We start from the raw sequence: 22,635 nt of genomic DNA on the forward strand, positions 1-22,635 counted from the left end.
TCCCCTGTTGGACATCTCCACTTGGATGACTCAAAGGTACCCAAAACTCCATAGATCCCAAATGTATCATCTTTCTACCTCTCCTCCAAATCCATTCCTCCTCATTGCCCCCTATGCTTACAAGGGTTTGGTATAAAATAGGTTTGAGTTTGAATCCTGATGGGACCTTGGGCTAGTTCCTTAAACTCTCTGTGCCACAGTTTCATCACAAAACTGAACTAAATGCCTACCTCATAGAGTCGTATAGGAATAAATAAATCAAGCACTTAGAGTTAGTAAGTGTGCAATAAGTGGAAGCTATTATTATTTATTATTGTTATCATCCAATAAATTACCAAATCCTATTGATTCTACTCCCTCAATGTCTCCCAGATCTATCCAATTCTCTGTTCTGCCTGCCACCGTCATCGCTGAAACCCTCCAATCCACGTGGCACACAGTATGTAGATCTGCCTAAAGGAGCTCCCAATACATACCAGCCACCATTTACAACACCTTGTTTATTTCATCATAATAAAAATTTATCTTCTTAGCCCATTTGCCTACTTGTTCCTGGTTTCTCCTTAATAAAATAAAACTCCCTGAGGGTCAGGGCTCCTGTGTCTTATTCACCTCTGCATGCCCAGCATCACACACATACCTGGCTTCTGATCTCCCAGCCTCACCTCTTACTGCTACTCCCATCTAATGTTAAGCTTGAACCATACAAACTGTTTTCAGCTTATGAATTGCCAAGGTATCTCTTGACTCTGGACTTTGCATAGGCAGAGGCCTAGAACATTCTTCCTTCTACCAAGACCACCCCCCTTCCCCAGCCCCTCCTTTACTAGGCCAAATTCTACTTCCCTCTCACTCTGAAGGCCTCAGTTTAATAGTCAGTTCCTCCAAGGAGCCTCAGGTGACACCCAGCCCCCAGTCTGGTACAGGTGGTCCTTCTATGTTCCCACACTGTACTTCCTCTAGCATAGAACACATCCTCTGTATTGTAATTGCCTGGTCATTTGTCTTTCATCCCCCCAGACTATAAATTCCTGAGCACAGAGACTCTTTAGCCTTGCTCACCATTGTTGCAACAATGTCTAGTCAGTGGGATTCATAAGCTTCTGAGAATCTGGTGAAAGCCATGGAGGTTTTTCACAGAAAAAGCATGAGTATATACTACTTTGCATTCAATTTTCAGGGAGTCCACCCACGGATCTCCTAGAATCTCCATTAACTACAAATTAAGAACCTCTGCCTGAGAGGATGCTTGAATTTATATCATTATGAATGTGCATACTCTCTTATTTGGACAAATGCTTATCTCCTATTTACATTTATGTATTTTAGGAATAAGTATGTTGTTAAGTCAATTGCTTAATCCTTAATATGCAAGAGCTTATGGACAGGAATGTAGAATACTTCCAAGAAGACTTGAATGGACTGACAATCCAGAACCAGAAAGAACAATGGATATCTCACTGGACATAAGTGCAGGCAAATTGCATCAAGAATGATGGCCTATATAGGCTTGTACATTTCCCTCATGTCTTTGCACTATATAAGCCCCCAGCGAAAGGACTGGGGAATCTCAGAATCGACTCAAGATTTTCAAAAGAAGTCATCTCATAACAAAAATTAAGTTAACAGGGCTTCCCTGTTGGTGGAGAGGTTAAGGATCCGCCTTCCAATGCAGGGGACACGGGGCTCGAGCCCTGGTCTGGGAAGATCCCACGTGCCACGGGGCAACTAAGCCCGTGTGCCACAACTACTGAGCCTGAGCTCTAGAGCCCACGAGCCACAACCTCTGAAGCCCGTGTGCCTAGAGCCCGTGCTCCACAACAAGAGAAGCCAATGCAAGGAGAAGCCAGTGCACCGCAACGAAGAGTAGCCCCCGCTCGCCGCAACTAGAGAAAGCCCGCACGCAGCAATGAAGACCCAACGCATCCAAAAATAAATAAATTTTAAAAAAAGGAAAAAAATTAAGTTAACAGAAAAATAGTTACATGTTTTTCACACCCTGGTGTTTGTGAAGGGAGATTCAGCTAACCTACAAATGAAAAGTCTCTACAAATTAAAAGTAAAAATATCCATCTCTAATTCCATTCTCCAGGGATAACCACTGCTAAGTTTTATATGAAGAGTTTCAGACACTTTCTATGCATATACAAATATATGTATAGGTCTGTACCTTCCCTTCCCCCATATCCACCACCACCCCCCTTTTTGTTTTGTTTTGTTTTACACAAAGAGGATCATACTTTAGAGACTATTCTGCACTTAGTATGCCTTGGAGACCTTGCCGTGTTAACACATTAATAGCCACGACACTTTTAAGTTGGCTGTGTGACAGCCTATCCTGCTTAAGCACAGCCCGGGTTTCCGTTCGAAGGAGAACACAGAGCAAGGAAGAGCGACCCATTCTCACTTGGTCTCTTCTGCCTTCTTCCTGTGGCCTTCTATCCCCGGGCCCTCCCTTTCCCTCATCCTTCCCACTCCCCCTTTCACACACCACACCCGCTCCCGGAGCTGCCGGAGGAACAGGGCCGAGGCACCCCTCCCGGCGCCCGCCCAGAGGAGTCTCGGGAGGTCACTACCTGGCCGCGCTAGGCCCTTCCCACCGGCCCCCGCGGCCGAACCCACGCCTAGACCCGGAGCCAGGGCCAGCTGCTGCCGGCGCTCGACCGTCCCCGGAGCCACCCGGGCCTGGAGCAGCTGGCTGTCACGCGGGGCCGCTCAGTCCTCGGCAGCAGGAAAAGGACCGGGCTCTCGGTTCCGCGGGTGGGTTGAGTGGAAGCCTGAGGTGGGGCCAGGCGGGGAGCGGGGAGGAGACGGCGCGCCGCCGCAGACGCGGGAAGCGGGGAGGAGACAGCGCGCCGCCGCAGACGCGGGGCGGGGCGGTTGCGGCCCGCGGGGAGGAGAGATGCGCGGCTGGCGATGCAACTGCAGTGAGGGTGTTGCAGCCTTTTCTGGGGCCAGAGGTTAGTCCCACTTCCTCTCGCTGCCTTTCCCCCCTCACCCCCCTTCCTCGTCCTCTTTTCTCCTGTCCCTCAGGTTTCCTCTTCTACCAAATTCCGCTCTTTTGCTAAATTTCCTCTCTTTTGTAATATCTTCCAACACCATTTCTTGAAAAAGATTTTGTCATGTTCGCTGCCGATCTGGACACCTTTTGTCCTGGTATCAAATAGTATAGTGGGACTCTTAATTCATGAGAAAGTTACTTGGTGAAAATAGAAATAAAAAGAGACGGAAAGTCTAAAGCAATGGCCTGTAACCGGGTGTAGATATCAAATAATTAAGGCAGAGTGAACTAAGCAGCTTATGTCCATCTGGAATAGGTCCCTGGACAAAGAATTTTTTGGAGCCATTCAGAAAGTGGGACCAGGCTCAGGAAAGGGACAAGTGACCTTTAGGATGGTAATGCTGGTGCTGTTTCATAAAGAGCAGGGCCAAACAGATATTAGCAGGAGAAACATGCTTACCTCATGTAAGATAGATTATCTGTCTTCTGGAAAATATCCCTTTTCTAAGGGTAGCGGGTACCCTTGCATTCTCAGGTAACAACTGAAGCTTCAGCTCAGAATCAGGGGCATCCTTTATTCTCAATCTGTTGAGCCAGATCCCACCTAACTTCCTTAGATGCCTCTCTTACCACCTACCCCATTAGTCCCTACACTCTTTTTAAAAGAAATATTTTTCTGTCACCTTTATGATCCTGAACTACAACTTATACATAATGTATTTTAGCATCACACTGGTGGTACAGGAAGAGTAGCAACTGGTGACCATTGCTTCCTGGTTGACTAGGAGAATCTAGAGTTTCCTTTCTGGTTAGCTGCCAGAGCAAAGAAATTCAAAGCCAGCACATTGGAACCATTGGAAATCTTTTTTAAAAACCCCCAAACCCAGGCCACACCCTAGACTGATTAAATCACAATCTTCAGAGGAGGACCCGGGCATTAGAAGTTTTTGAAACTCCCCAGATAATACTAATGTGCAGACAAGTTTGGGAATCTCTGCCCTAGGGTCTTGCTAATCAAGGTATGGGCTGTGGACCAGCAACATCAGCATCACCTTGTTAGAAATGCACTCTCAGGCCCCACCTCAGACCTACTGAATCAGAATCTGTAATTTTACAAGATTCCCAGATTATTCCCACTTACATTAAACTTTGAGAAGCACTGATCTAGACAGGTGGAGTGGGGTCTGGAATCTACATTTTTAAGCCCTAGGGTCCAGGCCCGGCAATTTGTATTTTACAAGCTCTCCAGGCAATTTTGATACATGCTAAAGGTTAAGAACCCCTGATTAAAACTAGGGTTGTTGCTCACCCCCCTTGAAAATTTCTGATTTGGTAGGTTTAGGATAGGACCTGAGAATCTGCATTTCTAGGAAACTCTTGGGTATTGGGGATTCTGACCTCTGATCCAGGAACCACATTTTGAAAATCACCAGTCTAGAATGATTCTCTAGGCAGAGAGACAGTAACTGACTGATCTCTAAAGGATATTTCAGTTGGATTTTGAGACAACCAGACGAACTGTCTCTGCCTTGCAACAGAGGAAATCTCTCAATTCACAAGATGTTTACAAAGTCCAAACTCAGCTTTTCTTTTCAGTGGACAGTGCTAAATGCACCCTGTATTATGTGTTCCTTTGAGTCCTGCTTTTCTAAACTAGCCACTCCCTTGAATTGAAGCAATCTTTCTTCAGATTACTGTCATTTTGCCAACTGAACAACTACCAGAGCTGAGGAGGCGCCCCATTCCCCACTGGGTTAACTCTCATAGAGCTTATTTGCAAGTTCCTAGAGGATGACTCACTTTCTCCTCCATAGGTAACCTACACCCATAATTGTTGATCAGTGGTATTAAGCTACAATATCCAACTGATGGGTGCAGTGTCCAGACTTACTACTTTCTGGGGTGAAGTTGTGCCATCTCCTCAGCCCTTAGAAGCCCCTTTATTAAGGGCCCTACCACCTATTAAAATTGCTCACCTTTAGACATACAGATGGCCAACAAGCACATGAAAGGATGCTCAACATCGCTAGTTATTAGAGAAACGCAAGTCAAAACTACAGTAAGGTACCACCTCACACGATGGTCAGAATGGCCATCGTCAAAAAGTCTACAAATAATAAATGCTGGAGAGGGTGTGGAGAAAAGGGAACCCTCCTACACTGTTGGTGAGAGTGTAAGTTGGTGCAGCCACTATGGAGAACAGCATGGAGGTTCCTTAAAAAACTAAAAATAGAGCTACCATATGATCCAGCAATCTCACTCCTGGACATACATCCAGAAAAGATGAAAACTCTAATTCGACAAGATACATGCACACCTATATTCATAACAGCACTGTTCACAATAGCCAAGACATGGAAACAACCTAAATGTCCACCCACAGATGAGTGGATAAAGAAGATGTGATATATATATATAATGGAATACTACTCAGCCATTAAAAAAGAATGAAATATTGCCATTTGCAGCAATATTCGTGGACCTAGAGATGATTATACTAAGTGAAGTAAGTCAGAGACAAGTAATATCTGATATTGCTTATATGTGGAATCTAAAAAAAAAATACAAATCAACTTATTTACGAAACAGACTCACAGACTTCGAAAACAAACTTATGCTTACTAAAGGGGAAAGGGGTGGGGGGATAAATTAAGAGTATGAGATTAACAGGTCCACACCACTATATAGAAAATAGATAAACAACAAGGATTTACTGTATAGCACAGGGAAATATATTCAGTATCTTGTAACAGTCCATAATAGAAAAGAATCTGAAGTTGTACACCTGAAATTGTACATCAATTGTAGTTAAATTTTTAAAAATTGCTCACCTCTTCTAGTCAGTTTTATTGCATACTTCTTATCCTCCCCCATTTTGAGTCAATAAATACCTGTTAAGCACCTGTGAAGTGCAAGACAGTATGTAAAGTGTATAAAACATGGCCTCTTCTCAAGGCTTCATGGTCTCGTAAAGGAGACAGACACATGCAGGAGACACAAGAATACAAGGCAAATTATGGGAAATGCTATATTCTACTAAGGAACAAACTCAGGATTCTGTGAAGGGGGGACTGTGAGAAACTTCCTGGAGGGAGTAGACTTTGAACTGGGAAGGGTAGATCTCTGATAAGAAGCTAAGAGGGCAGTGAGTGCCTGGGGATTATAAAGACCCTTGGTTTCACCCGATTTTTCTTTTCCCTTTTGTGAATATTTACCTTTAGATTCACAGCTTGTGCTTCTATTCAGTCTATCCACTGCCAGCTTCAAAGAATCACCCAAGCAGTGATTTATGGACAAGCACCTATTCGGTTGCACTTGGTACCCCAGAGGAGCTTCAGATTCTTTTCCATTATAGATTGTTAAAAGATATTAATACCCTTTAACTGCTCCCACTTGTAGAGTCTAAGTATGAGTTTTGTGAATAAAGCCTACCACTCCATGGAGGTGAATCTACATTGGAGGTGTGGCATAATAAAGACAGCAGGCTTGGAAGTCCTTCTACCTGTGTTTAAATACATGCTCAACATTTTAAACTGTGTGACCTTTGGTGAGTAAATTCACTCCTCTAAGCTTCAGTTTTCCTATCTGTAAAATGGGGATAATAATAGCATCCACTTTTTATGGGTTGTTTGGCATTTAAATGAGACAATGCATGTAAAGCAGTTAACACACTGCCTGGCACATAGCAGGCACTTAAACAATGTTAGCTATATTCTAAAACAAGCAGTTCTTACTCCGTTGTGAGAGAGTTGGCTTTAATCATTGACAGTTTGCTTGAAAAGTGTGCAGTGCATTGAGGCTCAGATTACCTGTCTGGTAATGAGTCAAGCTGGTATACAACTAGAAGACCTCTAGCTCCCTAAATGCCTTAGCCTCAGCTGCAGTCCACATGAATCCATATCCCTATCTCAGGAGCAGTGTTAGTCTGGAGTAGCTGGGGATAAACCTGTAACCCTCTGTATGGCACTCATGGTCTCAGGGGTGCTACAGCACACTGGCCACCCTGTTTGGTGTCACCTAGCTTGCTAATCTAAAAGGGTATAGCCTGGAAACTTAATTTCAGAGTACCAGGGTACACTTTTTGAAATGTGTGTAGAGATCCTTAGGACTATCCCAAGCTCTGGAGCTCATGACTATAATAACACTATGATGTTGATAGCACAGGTATTATCTCTATTTTATGGATTAAGATACTGGTATTCAGACGTTGAGAATGGACTTGAGGACACAGAGGGGGAAGGGGAGCCTGGGACATAGTGAGAGAGTAGCATGGACATATATACACTACCAAATGTAAAATAGATAGCTAGTGGGAAGCTGCTGCATAGCACAGGGAGATCAGCTCGGTGCTTTGTGACCACCTAGAGGGCTGGGATAGGGAGGGTGGGAGGGAGACACAAGAGGGAGGGGATATGGTGATATACATATGCATATAGCTGATTCACTTTGTTGTACAGCAGAAACTAACACAACATTGTAAAGCAATTATACTCCAATAAAGATGTATATATATAAAAATAAAAGACACTGGTATTCAAAGTGATTAAAGGACTTACCCATGATTACCAAAACAGCAATTGATTTGGGGCTTGAATCCAAGATACTGATTCTAATTCACTCTAATTCACACTCTCAAGCTATACTTTTTTCACAATTCTAAATCAGAAATACAGGTTATTGTATCTTGAATCGTCAGCCATAATAATAATAATACCGTAAGCCTCTATCTCTCAGAGAAAAAAAGACTATAATCTCACCACTAATGACATATACATGTATTCATGCATGTATTTATGCATAGGCATGTATATATATGTAATGTATGTATATTTTTGTAGTTGTATTAGCAAAAGTTGTGATAAATTCACACTTTTCCACCTATGATCCCTTGATCCCAAGAGTTAGCTAGGATTTGAAATGTAGTCTGTGGCCCTGACAGAGTAATTATGTCATAATTACTGTCCTGCCTGTAGACCTAACCTGTGATGCTTGTCTCAGCGAGTCTCTTGGTCCTGATGTTATAAGGATGTCACCTGGAGACTGCTCTCATTGAAAAGCCTTCCTGTTCATTATCCAGACTATGCCACCTGCCTTGGCTTCCTACACTGTGTAGAGAAGGGTTTGAATTGCACTATCCAAAATCTCTTCATTCCGTGGTTCTATTAAACAATCTTTCTATCCAGTTTTTCACTCTCTTGGTTAGACATTGTTGCTTCTACCTCCTCGACTGTCAGTCTGGATAAAGAATAGCGCTTAGTTTTGCAGCTAGTAGGATTTCTATGTGATTTTTACCCCTCCTTTTTTTTTCACTTTTTAACCTTTTCTGTTATCGATTTTCCAGATGTCCAGGGCATTATATATATATATAGTATATTTGACAGGGAAAGTATCTGGAGAAGAGACCAGTAAGTTTCTATTTTGGTAGTTCAAAGTTACATGATGAGGGCTTCCCTGGTGGCGCAGTGGTTGAGAGTCCGCCTGCCGATGCAGGGGACACGGGTTCGGGCCTCGGTCCGGGAAGATCCCACATGCCGTGGATCAGCTGGGCCCGTGAGCCATGGCCGCTGAGCCTGCATGTCCGGAGCCTGTGCTCCGCAACGGGAGAAGCCGCAACACTGAGAGGCCCGCGTACCGCAAAAAAAAAAATTACATGATGAGTTGAGTGAAGAAAAAGATGAGAGCAAGCTCAAGATGAGCACAAAGTTTTGTGTCTAGGAAAAGGGAAAAACGATAGTGCCAGCAAAGCATGATGAGTCGGAACCGATGACAGTGGTAAATCCAAGTAGAGGTGAGGGCTGCTAAAAAAACATAATAATAATACGACTAGAACCCAGTTGAGTCATTAAGGCTTGGGATAGAGGACAGGTGAGCTTTCTGAAGAGGATCATGAAGCAAAGTAAGAGAAGCACATGGGCAGCCCAAAATTATGCATAGGAGACTCATATGGTCCAACACACTTATTGGTATTGAACCTACACCCCCAGTTCTATCCAGTTCCTGAGTTGACCTGGAAAAGATGAGCACAGGTGTGTAAATTCCACCCTCACCCACAAAGGAAGAGTTGAAGGAAGAGTGGGGGCAGGTAGTAGGGGAGTACCTACAACACCTTTGTTCATTATCTGATTTACCAAAGATAAGAATCCTACATCTCTAGGAACTCACCAGACTGTAGCCTAATCCCTGGATTGCCATGATTGCCTGCTCTGTAGGAATGATTTCTGTCCCAATTCCTGATCCTTACTCTACTTCCTTTCTGGGGTCGAAATACTACCCTGAATCTCAGTGCACTTGCCCAGGGCCCCAGCTCGTTGCCTTGCCTGTATCAGGCCCCTCTCACTGAAGAGTGGTCCAAGAGCAAGACCAGTGTCCTGCTTCACATCAGAAACCTCCTCTCTTCTCATTCTAACCACAGTTTCACAAATGGACTTCCCTCGTGCTCCAGTGGTTAAGACTCTGTGCTTCCCCTGCAGGGGGCACGGGTTTCGCATGCCGTGGGGTGCAGCCAAAAACAAAACAAAACAAAAAAAAAAACTAAGAAATGAAAGCTAGAGCCTTTTGCAGCTAACTCCCCCATCTACATAATTTTGGACCTTTGGCTGTCAGCTCTGCCTGAGATGGCACCACCCCCTCTTGGACACTATGATTTGACTTTCTGCCACCTCGGATTGGAGAAGTAAGAAGAGTAGGAGAGTGTGCTATCTCTGGAGCCAGGGAAGGAGAAATTTTTAGGCCAATTTTCAAGCCAGCCAATTCCTGCAGAAAGATGAAGGAAAATGAGAATGGCCTTAGATTGTTTGATTTGGTGAGAAGTAGGTCATGGTGACAATGAAAGAGGATGGTTTCAGTAGTGTGGTGGAGACAGAAGCCAAATTACAAGGGATATTGAATGTTTTTTTACAATAGAGAAACTCAGACAAGAATGATTCAGTCATGGTGAAACCTTTATTTAAGCCTGTCTTTGCATACAAATCACAGAGCGTGTTCACAGAAGTTCACCCTAAAGACTCAATCCTCATAGTTTCTCAGTGTTTCCGATTTCCTTCTTCCCTGTCTTCTTCAATCTTTCTTCTCTGTTCTCATATATAGCCTACTTACCCCTCCTCATTTTCAACTATGTTCCTAAACAGAGATATAGAAGGAAACCTTAATAAAATAATGAAATCTCAAAACAATAAACAAAAACATGTCAAGTCTCTCCTGGCTGGGATGAAGAAAGATGCGAGGGAGGCACCCTCATCTCACCCTTAGCGGCATGAGAATCTAAATTAGCAAGGGTAAGAGAAAATTGACCTGTACAAAGAAGTGGCCCTTCTTTGCCTTAAGCTGCTCAGAGGTCAGAAGTGGAAATACCAGACAGGAAAGACGTAGGGGAGTTGTGGAGGAAGAGAACATACAATTAGGTGAAAGCCACTGTCTTCAGGAAGGATCCAGGGAAGAGAGTAGGCTGGCACAGAGCAGAATTCTCTGAAGAATCCCTGGAATACTGACTTCCCCTTTGCTATGGAGACACAGGGCACCACATGCCCCATTTGCTTCTTTCCTTTGACTGGAATGCCTCCCTCCTTCTCTGAAGGTGAGTTTCCAGGAAGCCTTCAAGATCCAGTTCAATCTACACCCATCTGATGATGCCTTCCTAACAGAAGTCTTCCCTGGACAGAGTTCTCTCCTCCATCCTCTGGGCTCTCATACCTTCAACTACGAGGCATGTGAGGTACGCGGCTCTCGGGAGAGGTATGAGGCGAGTGTCCATACCTCTAAGTCCACTGTCAAACTTGTATTTGCTTACAAGTCTGTGTGCTGGTCGGGAGCTCCCTGACCTTGGGATCCTTAGTGCCCCACATCGTACCCGGCACACAGTACATAATTAATAACTGTGAGGGAGAAAGGAGAAAAGATAGAAGAGAGCAAAAAGAGGGAAGGAAAAGCAGGGTGGAGAAAGAGAGAGAGGAAACATCTGACTCAACTTTCCCTGGCCAAGAAAAAGGGAAATGGATTCAAAAAACTCTGGAAGAAAGGGACAGAGGAAGGAACCACTTTTCTGGGCCTCCTCTGCCTTTTACTCTTCTCTCTGCCACTTCCTCTCACAACTTAGGACCTCACACCACACTGTACTGTTTTCTCTCCTGATCCCTCGATTCACCCCAAAGGGAAGGAAAGAAGCCAGCCAGGCTCCTGACTTCTCCCACCCCATGCCCTCAAATCCTGTTTCATCCCTTTGCCGCCATGGGCGCCTCCCTCCTTCCCGTCTTCATCTTCCCCGCCTGCAGCACTCCCACCTCGTCGCCCTGGCATCTCGGGCCCCTGTGCTGTGCCGGGTCCAGACAGGAGCGTCCTCCTCAGATTGAAAACCAAGGGGCTCTTAGGGGCAGCCTGTGGTGTATGGCTGAGGAAACGTTAGACTGTGTCTACAAGTTTACCTGAGAAAGAACCTCGTCAGGAGGGTTTGGGTGTCCCAGGGATTGGAGAGTAAAGAGAAGCAGCAATTGCAGTCCTTCCCCCACACTCCTCAGCTCTTTCACGGATGGCCTCTCCACGTTTTTCTCCTTCGTCCATTGATCAGAATATCATTTTCCCAACTGACCTCTCATGGCCCCTACACCTTGGCTATTGACGCTTCTTGACTGTCTGCCCAGCCAGATGCACTTTCCCCACCAAGAATCTAAACCTTGTATAGTTGCCCCTGGGTCTCCTCTCCTTACCTAGGTATTCAGCTGCCTCTCCTTCCCCAACGCTCTTTCCCTAGGAATTCCAGAACCACCTTTTCCTCAATGCAGATCATACATACAAAAGCGCTGTGTGAGTTGTAAAGCACTGTGCTAGAATGAAATATGATCGTGAAAAAAGCCTTCTCTTTATCCCTGCTCCCATCATTTCTATCCTCTCAAAATGCTTCTTATCCCTTCCTCACACCATCCACCGCCACTCCCCCTTCACCCGGCAGGTTTAGTTTGGTGTCGTGTGGGAACCAAAGCTATTTGCTGCACGGTGGGCAGTGTCAGGATGCAGGCAGGCATCTCAGCCCGAGGCCTCGGCAGAGTTCCCAGGCACAGCCATCGGCCCAGGCCAGGACAGAAGGCGTGGATAAGGTGGGAGGGGGCATAAGTACGGTGGCTGTAGCCCCCCAGCACCACTAGCTCCCCCTGCAGCACAGCGCCTGCAGCCCCGACATGGGGCGAGGGCAGGGGTGTCAGGTGAGTCCAGCTATCGGTCCTTGGTTCATAGGCCTCAAAGCTCAGCAGGTCCCCAGTCTCACCTAGCCCACCCGCTACATACAGCCGCCCACCCAGAGCAGCCATGACGTGGCCAGCCCGAGGTACCCCCATAGGGCTCAGAAGTGTCCCCGGCTTCTCAAGTTTGGGGTCATAGTGCAGCAACGAGGCCAGGTACTGGCCAGTCCCACTGCAGCCGCCGCTCACGTACAGCTGGCCCTCCAAAACAGCAGCTGCGTGGGCAAAGCGTGGTGCTGGAAGGGCAGGTGCCGGCCTGTGGGAGAACAGGGCACGTGATCAGGCAACAGTCATCTTCCGTTCTCCTCTTCCAAGACTCCTAGCCTCTCCCTGATGCCTGAAACACCCCCTTCCCTGCTCACCTCCAGATATTGAGCTTGGGGCTATAAGTCTCCACAGAGCTGAGGGCAACACCACTGTCTCGTCCACCCAGGGCATAAAGCAGTCCATCCAGCACCACCAGGGGGAAAAAGCTCCGAGCCTGGCACAAAGGCGCCATCTCCTCCCAGTCCTCTTGCCTGGGGTCCCACCTGGACACAGTGGGACAAGAGATGGGAAGAGTGACCCTGGGAGTCTGCGGTTGGCTGGGCTGCCAACCTCCCGCAGCTGCCCACCTTGGGACCGGCCGCTCTCAGGGGGCCATACCTGAGAGTCGAAGCCAGGGTGTTAGAGTGGCCGTAGAAATCCTGTCCGCCACACACGTAGAGCTCACTTCCGGCTAGGCTCGCAGCCCCGTGCCGAAAGCGCCCGGGGGCAGGCAGGGCAGGCAGCCGTCCCCACTCCACAGTTCGAACCAGTCCTATGCCGCAGCGAAAGGCCCGGGCCCACCACACTTCTCGGGACGGCTGTCTCGTGGCCATGTCTGATCTGAGCCCGTCCCCGCCAATCACTACTAGTGCCTGGTCAGGCTCCCTCCGCCTCTCTTGTCCTGGAACCTCAGCCTCCACCATCAGCTGACGCAGCAAGTCCGGGCTCAAGGGTGGAGGCAGCCCAGCTGCCCATACCCTCCGCAGCTCCCTGGTAGACATACGGCCAAAGCGAACGCATCGAAGCAGGGCCTTGGCCTCTGACTCCTGGGTGTCAGGGTTGGCAGCTAGCCAACGCAGTGCAGCCGCAAAGGCCTCGAACTCCTCCTGCAAGTGTAGCTCATCGCTGTCCAGGAGCTCAGCCAGGCAGGCAACCGGTAAGGACGGGAAAGTGGAGCACAAAGCCACAGCAGGCAGGTGGGTGAGGAGGTAGTGACGGGCTTTGCTCCAGAGCCTCTCCAGCCCAGGGGCTTCAGCCATGGGGATCAGGGCCAGGCAACGGGCAGGGTTGAGGCCTTGTGCCAAGGCTCTCTGGCACAGAGCCAGGCAGGAAGAGCTCTGGTACCGCAGAGCAGCCTGGGTGGCTCTCAGCAGTCCCGGCCACCTTGCCCGCACAACCCCAGAGTAGGCAAAGGAGACAAGGAGTCGCAGGTCCTGGGCAGAGATGGTATGCAGAGACACCTCTGTGCCCTGGGATTCCCTCATCCCGCTCAGGAGCATGGCCCCAAAGAACTCACTGCCACAGGCGAGGGCTGCTCGGTGCACTGCAAGAGGGAGAAGCAGAGGGGGACCCAGAGTGTTGCAAACTGCAAGGCACTCCCCTGTCTTCACAGCCCCAACTTTGGGCCAACCACCCAAGACCACAGGCCAAACTGCGGTACATGCACCAGAACCACGTGGGGTGCTTGTTACAGTGAGGGTTTCACGGACCCACCTCCAGAGATTCTGATTCAGTAGCTCTAGACGCAGACCCTAGGAATTTGTGTTTTAACATATTCAAGCACCCTGCATGATTCTCATGTTAGTGGCCTGAAGACACTTTGAAAAACATTGCTTTAGTCTTCTTGATGCAGGCCAATTAGAGAAAGGGTCTTGATCAATCAAGTGAAGATGCTACAGAGAACATTTGCTAAGAGGGGGTACAAGATAAACTGCAAAGACCGATGTGCAACTTATATAGGTCTTTCTATATTGTGCACAGAATAAAGTTCTTTCCTCTACAATTATAAGAGCCACTGACATCAGCCATTCTGCTAGTCAGATTTTACTCAGAAAGTGGTACCACACTCAGGAATGGTTGTGAGCCACACTCATCTAACTGCCATCTCCTCTTACCCAAGATTTAGGGCTTGTAAACTGGAAGCCTTCAAAATCACCTGCTTCAATTGCTCCTTTTAAGATATGAAAACTGAGTCCTAGTGAAAGGCAGTAATTTATTTTCTATCTCCATACAGGGGCTGTCTGGGCAGATCACTGTAACTGATGTCAGGCTGCAGTGAGCATACTTGTGTATCAGTTCCCTGCTTATCTGCATGGCCCTCGTGACTCTGAAAATATCCTATTCAAAAAAGCTATTAAATAACTAAACCTGGGCTTCCCTGGTGGCGCAGTGGTTGAGAGTCTGCCTGCTAATGCAGGGGACACGGGTTTGTGCCCCGGTCCGGGAGGATCCTGCATGCCGCGGAGCGGCTGGGCCCATGGGCCATGGCCACTGGGCCTGTGCGTCCGGAGCCTGTGTTCTGCAGCGGGAGAGGCCACAGCGGTGAGGGGCCCGCGTACCGCAAAAAAAATAAAATAAAATAACTAGACCTTATATGCTCCCTAATGTAACTCAATTTGAGGCAGTTGGCATCAAGTATGGAGTATCCTTACCAAAATATTTAACCGAAATCTAATCAAACCTTCAGATCTAAATTCAAGTTTATAGGAAATTGAGAGGCTGAAAGAATGAGTTAAACAAAACCATGAGGGAAAATGCTTACAAATCTAGAACATGGAGCACTCTATAGGACAACTAATCTTGTTTCTTCAGTAAGTCATAAAAAAGGGAGAGAGAACTGTACGAGAGTAAAGGAAGCTTAAGAGACATATATCTGAGTTCAGTGCAAACCTTGATTGGCTCCTGGGTTGAACAGAGCAGCTCTAAAAGACACATTTTTGGACAAGTGGGAAAATTTCAATGTGGACTATGCAATATTAAGAAATCATTGTTAATTTTGTTAGATATGATAAATTGTGGTTACATGAGAAAATGTCCTCTTTTAGAGAGACACATACCCAAGTATTTGTGAGTGAAATGTCTGAGATTTACTTTAAACTTCAGCAAAAAATAAAGAAAGAAATGAAACAAATATAGTAAAATGTTCATTGTTAAGTCTGGGTGATGGGTGTTTGAGTGTTCACCTTAATATTCTCTTTTCTTTGCTATGTTTGAAATGCTTCATAACAGAAAAGAGAGGAGGACTTCCCTGGTGGCACAGTAGTTAATAATCCGCCTGCCAATACAGGAGACACGGGTTCGATCCCTGGTCCAGGAAGATCCCACATGCCACGGAGCAACTAAGCCCATGCACCACAACTACTGAGCCCGCATGCCACAACTACTGAAGCCCGTGCACCTAGAGCCCGTGCTCCACAACACGAGAAGCCACCGCAATGAGAAGCCCCCGCACCGCAACAAAGAGTAGCCCCACCCGCTGCAACTAGAGAAAGCCTGCACACAGCAACGAAGACCCAACACAGCCAAACATAAATTAATTGATTAATTATTTAAAAAAAAAGAGGGGAAATGCTGCTAGAAGTCCTCTCGGGCAGGTCACACAGACCCAAGCTCCCAGTGAGGCTTATGAACCTCAGGCTGCTTTGATCAGTTGCAGCATGTTCACCTCTCTCAAAGGGCAGGTGATATCGGAGTGGCTTTCCACTGTCTTTTTGAGCAGTAGGTAGTAGCTTGGTGCTTCCCAAGCAGTAAACATTAGTGACAGCTTCCATATTGCCTGAGAAAATCTGCATTCCGTAAAGCAGGTAAGCCATCTCATCTTCCATACCATCAATCAGCCTATAGCTCAGAGCCACTGACAAAGGATTCACAACCACTTGTATTCTGTGCCCCTTCTCACTCATCATTATTCCTTAGAATTTTAAGTGACAGGTTTCCACCACTAAGTTGGAATGTTTCTTAAAGGAAGTGAAAGCAGTGATATTGAATACAAGGATGTTTAAATTCCAAACCCTCGTGAGAATTTTATAACTATGAAATTTTAAATTCCCCCTGCATCTAGTGCTATTGGAAATGATAACAAACACTTTAGAAGTCTGTTATGGACTGAGTGTTTGTGTTCCCCGCCCCCACCAAATTCATATGTTGAAGCCCTGATCTCCAACGTGATAGTATCTGTAGGTGGGGCCTTTGGGAGGTAATTATGTATGAGAGTAGAAACCCTCATGAATGGGATTAGTGCCCTTATAAGAGGAGACATGAGAGAGATGATCTCCCTCTCTCTCTGCTGTGTGAAGATACAGTGAGAAGGTGGTCATCTACAAACCAGAAAGAGGGCCCTAACCAGAACCTGACCTTGCTGACACCCTGATGCAGCCTCCAGAGCCATGAGAAATAAATTTCTATTGTTAAACCACCCAGTCTATGGTATTTTTGTTATAGCAGCCCAAGCTGACTAAGATAGGATCCTTTTCCTTTGGGGAGTCCCAGAAGCACTTTGGGTGCCAGGCATTCCTCCAATGAGCAGTAGCTATGTGACTTTGGACTTGTCTTTAAGACCGATTTCCTTATCAATAAAGTGTAAGAGCTGAACTAGATAATATCTAAACAAATCCCTTTTAATGTTAAACTTTTATGTGTCTGCACTCTGACTCCGTTTGCCAGGTGCTATGTGTCTTTGACTTGACTGCATAGGAGGCAATGCATGGCCTAGTGAGAGCAGACTGGGTTAGTGGATGTGGGCCTGTATCCTGGTTTTCACCTGTTAACATCTCTGAATTTAATATTCTTTATCTGCACCCAGGGATAATGATATCTAACTCACTAGTTTTCAGTGAGATGAAAAGAGATGGCATGTGTAAAAGAAATTCCTGGTACCCAGTACCTCACTAAATGTTAGTAGAATCTGAATAAATCTCAACTTATTCAACCCTCTTCAGCTTTCCTGGTGATGAGCAGAGTTAACTTCAAAGTGCCATGAACTGGTAGCCTTAAGATTCTGGCCAAACAGTACCAGACCTTGCTCACTAGCTGTAGGGTCCACGTCTGCCATGGTGTCAAGCTCACTTGGGGGGAAAGGACACACTGAGTTTTTCCACTGTGTTCCTCTGGCTTTTCCTGTGTCCTAAATAGAAGATGCCAAGAAGGGCCTTTGGTTAATCTTTGTTTGAGTCAATCACCTCCTGCTTGTTCTACTGGCATGGACTATATACCCTTAGCTCCAGCCAGCTGACTGTAAATTTCTTGTTTCTGGGCACAGGGAAAGCCACAGCATAAATCTGTCAGTGCTCTTAAGAAAACAACTCAACTGCGCATGCTCCATTCTCAGTGGGTCAGGAGAGGTGCCAAAGGTCACCCTGGGGAAATTCTGACTGCAGCAGGGATCAAAACCACTATGGTAGGGACTGAACCACCCGCTGCTTGCACACACCATTTCAGGTGGCATATGCGCCTGCATTAACGTAATGCCCCACAGACCCTCACCCTGCAGCCGGCAGCCGTCTGCCTCCAGCTCCAGGTCACATCCGATGCCTTCTTGGTACAGGAGCTCCATGGTGCGCAGGTTCTCTCTCAGTTCCTCTGCCTGGCTGGGCTGCTTTTCATCTTCCCGGGTGCTTCCAGCCCCCTCACGTCCCCACTGGGCCGCAGCCTTCACCCGGGGTGCGCCCAGGGCTTCAGCCGCGACCAGCACATCCTCCCGTGGGGCGGGTCCCAGCACCCCCTCATAGGCAAAGGTCAGCATGGCCTCCCAGGCCCCGGGGGTTACATCCAGGCTGAGGGGGCATTGCAGACCTCTGCTGCCCAGCAACCTGCCTCTGAAGAGGCTGCTGACTGCGGCCAAGATCACCCGATGCACCCCATATACTCGCCCCCCGACCGACACGTCTTCATCCAGCAACAACCTCTGCTCTCGCAGCCGCTGTGCCTCCGCGAAAAACTGGCTGGGATGCGCCTCGCTGCGCAGCTCCTCGGGCTCCTCTGCGTCTTCTCCGCCCTCATCCTCTTCCTCCTCCTCTTCTTTGTCTAGGGACAAGGCTGGAGAGGGAAGGCTCCCCGGGGCCATGGGCCTGGGGCCAGGCTCTTCCAGAGGAAAGGGGGGCAAACCAGGATCCTGGTCTGGGGACGGAGGCCAGGAGGGGGTTCTCCTGGTGGACAAAGGGAGGCCAAGGCCGTCCTTCTGGACTGGAAGAGAGACTTGTTCAGGCTCTGAGGGACGATGTGCCGAGTCCGAGACGCTCATGGCCCAAGCTCACTGGATTGCTGCAGGTAAGCAGAGGAAAGAGAAGAGAGGGTAAGAGCTGGGCCCACAGAGGCCAGAGGAAGCCCTGCCTCCAGTCCGGCGACATGTCAGTCCCTCTTCCTACTTCAACCCCCTCTCCCCATCCCAGGGCTCGAGCGTGTAGGCCACACCGCGCGACTCTGAGGTTCCCCAGGTGCAGCAAAGCGCGCAAGATCTATGTGTAAACATCCAGTACCCAGAACTGTACCCTGCCCGTCTTGCCCCTATGCCAGTAGTCACCCTCCTAAGACACCAGCGTTCCGCTTGCCCTCTCACTTGAGCCTGCTCTACTCCTGACAGTGTGGCAGAGGGAACGCGCCCCCGGGGCCCCGTCCCTGACCGAACCCAGCTAATTATAGGCAGTGCTGGCAGGCTGGGGGCTGGTCTCCAGGTGCCCAAACTCTGACACCCAATCCCCTGGGCCTGACCTGAGATGACCTCCTCTCCCCTTCCACTTGTAGGTCATGCCCTGGTGCTGAGCGAGGCAAATTCAGAAGCCAAGTAGGATGTGGGGATCTGGTGGAGTGAGCCAGGCCAGAAAGTCTTCCTTCACTGGACTGGGCTGGAGGGGGTGCGTGAAGAAAGTCTGGACTCTGCACACCTGCAGGAAAGTGGGGAGAAAGAGTGAAGCGTGTGTTTGGGGTCAGTCCTGGCCTTTGTTGATTTTTCTGTGCGTGATAAAGCTGGGACCCTAGAGCGAACAATCCTGACGTGAAACTCAAACATAACCCATCCATCTGGTCCAACAAGGGCAGAGGAGTGGGGGAGGTGAAGGGGCATGGGTCAGGGCTACCGACCATGGGTGACCCACCCGTAGCGAGGGGTTTCCTCCCTGTGCCAACGTGGAGTTGGTGGTGAGAGAGCCAAACCCAACCCTCAGGCTGCACTCCTCCAAATGGGTAAACAGAGAGGCAGCCCATGGTTGTCCTGGCTTGTGAAATGGGCAATAGTGACCAGCCTCTGTGTGGATCCTCTTATGGCCTCTCCTTTGCAAGACAAGGTGGCCAACACCTTGGGCCCCCACCAGGAAGAGGAGGAACCGCTATCTGGCAGAGACAAGCCCCAGGTCAGCCTCTGCCCTCCCTCTGCCAACAAGGACAAGGACACTGGACCCTGATCTGCATTCTCTGCCAACCCCATGGTCCTGGGACAGCTCCACCACAGCCACGAGTCTCTGGAGGCTCTGCTCGGCTCCACCATGGCAGGACCCATACCCCACAGCGAATCCCCGAAGGTTGGATGAAACCTGCTCTTCTGTGCAATCATCCACCCTCCATTAAATGCATTATGACTGACCTCCCCCCATAGCACCTCCAGGTCTGTTGGCCGTCCTTCTTGTTGCTGACCTGCTGACTGGGGCAGGGTCTTGGCATCTCAGCCAGGGGACAGTATTACTTCCACCTCTGCTTAGGAGCCCCATGTGGAGCCACACTCCCCAAAAATGATGTGGAGAATTGGGGGGCCAGGCCTGGCAAGGCCCCATTGGCTTCATCTGGGTCATGGGAGTCATGGTAACGGATTGGTGCTTAGGGTTCTGAAAGGTTCGGGATGGAAGCAGGAAAAGAGAACTTCGCTCCAGAGGACAGCCTCAAGGGTCCCTCTGAGGGTGAGAGGAAAGGGCTGAGGGTGACCTTGACTCCTCCCTCCCTGATGATCAGGGGCATCATCCTCTACCTGCAGCTGCCTTGGATTACTGCTCAGGCCGGCATAGGTGTGGGCTCAGCACTCTGCTAGACAGCAGGAAGGGATTTGGGATGCGGCCTCAGTGAATTAAAGGAGCCCCATTCCCATCCCACTCCAGGGCTCAGATCGCTCCTTACCTTGCTCTCGGCTTCAGTCACTACTATCACCAGCCTGTCTATCTCAGCCGTCTCCACCAATGGCAAAGTCAAGGCTGGTGAGTCTGTTGTGACTCCATGACCTCTTAGGGCCCCCGGTCCTGTTGGGAGTTGGTGAGACCGATTGACTCTTCTTTCCTCTCCTCTCAGGTGGTACCTACTTCCTTGTCTTGCACAGCCTGGGTCTGGAGCTTGGCAGTTCCACTGGAATCATATTTGCTTTCTCCTATGCAGTAGCTGTGGCTGTGCATACAGTGGGCTTCACAGAGACCCTTTTGGACCTGTTCCGGGTAATGCCCATTCCCTTCCTTCATGCAACCTTTTCTCAAGTCAGCTGACCACCCAGCTTGCATTTTCGTGGCTCCAGCCTGGACAAGTCATTTTAAGAATCAGATGGACCAATTAAAAATCTCTGTGACTGGGCTTCCCTGGTGGCGCAGTGGTTGAGAGTCCGCCTGCCGATACAGGGGACACGGGTTCGTGCCCCGGTCCGGGAAGATCCCACATGCCATGGAGAGACTGGGCCCGTGAGCCATGGCTGCTGAGCCTACGCGTCCGGAGCCTGTGCTCCGCAACGGGAGAGGCCACAACAGTGAGAGGCCCACGTACCGCAAAAAAAAAAAAAATCTCTGTGACCCCCTACCTCTGTGTTCTGCCCTTCCAGGAGCATGGGGTGCAGCTACCAAACATGGATCCTGAAAATGAGTTTCGGGTGGTGGGCCTGGTGACCGTGACTATCCTTGTAGGCATTGGCACTGGCAGGCGTGGAGTGGGAGTCCAAGGCAGGCGAGGGGGAATTGAGTTGGGGGTGAAAAGACTAAGGGGATGGCAGTGAGAGCTGGACAGATCAGGAAGGGGCGGAATGTGGGGAGATGTGGGATTGTGTGCATGGGTAGTTGACAGAGCAGATTTCCAGGGACCCAGACCTGAAGCTAGCCGGTTCTGCTGGGAGAGACTCCACATGCCAGTTTTTGAAGGGGAAAGTAAGGAGGACTCCTTCTGAGGATCTGTTGGGATGAGCACGACATGACTACCAGATGAGAAATGCCCTGCTTCTTGCTCCCAGTATTTACAACGTTGATATTCACCCCCCTGGCATGGGAAGGGATGCTTTGTAGTTTGAGGCAAGAAGGAAAAGGACACCCATTTAGCCACATTCCTTTATGGGAGGAGGTTGGTAGGAAACAGAACAAGAGGATTGGAGAGAAGAGTGAAGATGAGACAAGAAAAGTGAGGAGGAGAACTACTTCCCTTCCACTCACCTCTCTGTCTCTGTCCCTTCTTCCCTCCCTCTTTCTCCCTCTCTCTGTGGAGGGAGGTGGTGTCACCTATGCTATTACAGGCCCAGATTATCTTCTTCCTGGTCTTCCTTTCTCTTACCAACTACCTGCTGGGGACTTCCTCCCCACAAACCCCAGCCAACAAGCCACTGGCTTCTTTGGGTACCAAGGTGAGACAGTGGGAAACTGACTGAGAAATGTGTCCTCCTCAGAAAAGAACCCTCAACTTCTGATTCTGTATATCATTCACAAGTTGGCCATCAGACCACTCAGAGTCCTGTTAAGTCCCTGGGCCAAAAATCCCTTATGCTTCCCAGCCTAACCTAAGTCACTGACACTAAACTGGGTAGAGGGGTAATAATTTGGGCTGAACAGAGGAAGGCAGGAGGTGCTCCTCAAAACCTCATCTTTTCTCTCTGTTCCTTTCTGTAGAAAGCATTTTCTTTCATAATATTGTCCCGCAGTGGTGGGCACAGTCCAGAGGGCAGTTTCCTTGGTATGTTTTCCATCTTCTTCTCCTCCGCCACTGGGGTACTCACCAGGACCAGTATCTCTAGGGACCTCAAGGTGACACGGATGTCCAGGCATGGAGCACACTATCACCCCTCTTCCCTCTCCACTGATGGTTCAACTTCTGTTCCCCGGACCCTGCTACAGCTGTCCCCAAAGGAACCATCCTTGCCATCACGTGGACCATACTTTCCTACCTGGGCATCTCTGCCACAGTTGGTAAGGCCCTCCACTCCTGCCTTCAGCAGAATGACCTGGAACCCTGGTTTCCGCTTCTCTGAGGGGCTAGGTGATGAAATGAGCCAGAGACATTCATCAATTATATTAAAAGTAGCTTATATGCAGGTAGGCCCCCATCCCCTCCTCCACCGGTGCTCTCCATCCCCCGTTTCATTAATGAACTGTATGGTGCTCTTTGATTATCAGATTTGGTTGTCCCCCCCAACCCCATGCACACACACTTCCATTACCCGCT

The 22,635-nt window shown here is 48.6% G+C and overlaps 2 protein-coding genes across 9 annotated transcripts in view; both read right to left on the reverse strand.

The window, feature by feature from the left end:
- The window catches only part of TEP1 (telomerase associated protein 1), a 42,244-nt gene extending 39,429 nt beyond the window's left edge, over positions 1–2,815 (reverse strand). For all 5 annotated transcript variants that reach the window (XR_004348358.1, XR_004348357.1, XR_004348359.1 and 2 more), the window contains exon 1: positions 2,577–2,815. The gene's annotated coding sequence lies outside the window, so the exon portion shown is untranslated. The remainder of the gene's footprint in view (positions 1–2,576) is intronic.
- Positions 1–22,635, reverse strand: part of KLHL33 (kelch like family member 33) — a 29,407-nt gene that overhangs the window by 4,272 nt on the left and 2,500 nt on the right. The window contains exons 2-8 of one of the 4 annotated variants that reach the window (XR_004348360.1): positions 22,358–22,445; positions 20,353–20,471; positions 18,961–19,133; positions 17,737–18,513; positions 12,874–13,798; positions 12,591–12,758; positions 11,272–12,484 (exon numbers count right to left, since the gene is read on the reverse strand). Coding sequence is in view for 3 of the 4 variants with exons in the window: in XM_032622128.1 (XP_032478019.1) it covers positions 11,932–12,484; positions 12,591–12,758; positions 12,874–13,798; positions 17,737–18,493 (2,403 nt within the window). In the remaining variant the exon portion in view is untranslated. The other 3 variants (XM_032622128.1, XM_032622129.1, XM_032622131.1) reach the window with 3 other exon arrangements.

Source organism: Phocoena sinus, chromosome 2 (assembly GCF_008692025.1).
Source record: "Phocoena sinus isolate mPhoSin1 chromosome 2, mPhoSin1.pri, whole genome shotgun sequence".
Lineage (NCBI taxonomy): Eukaryota > Metazoa > Chordata > Mammalia > Artiodactyla > Phocoenidae > Phocoena > Phocoena sinus.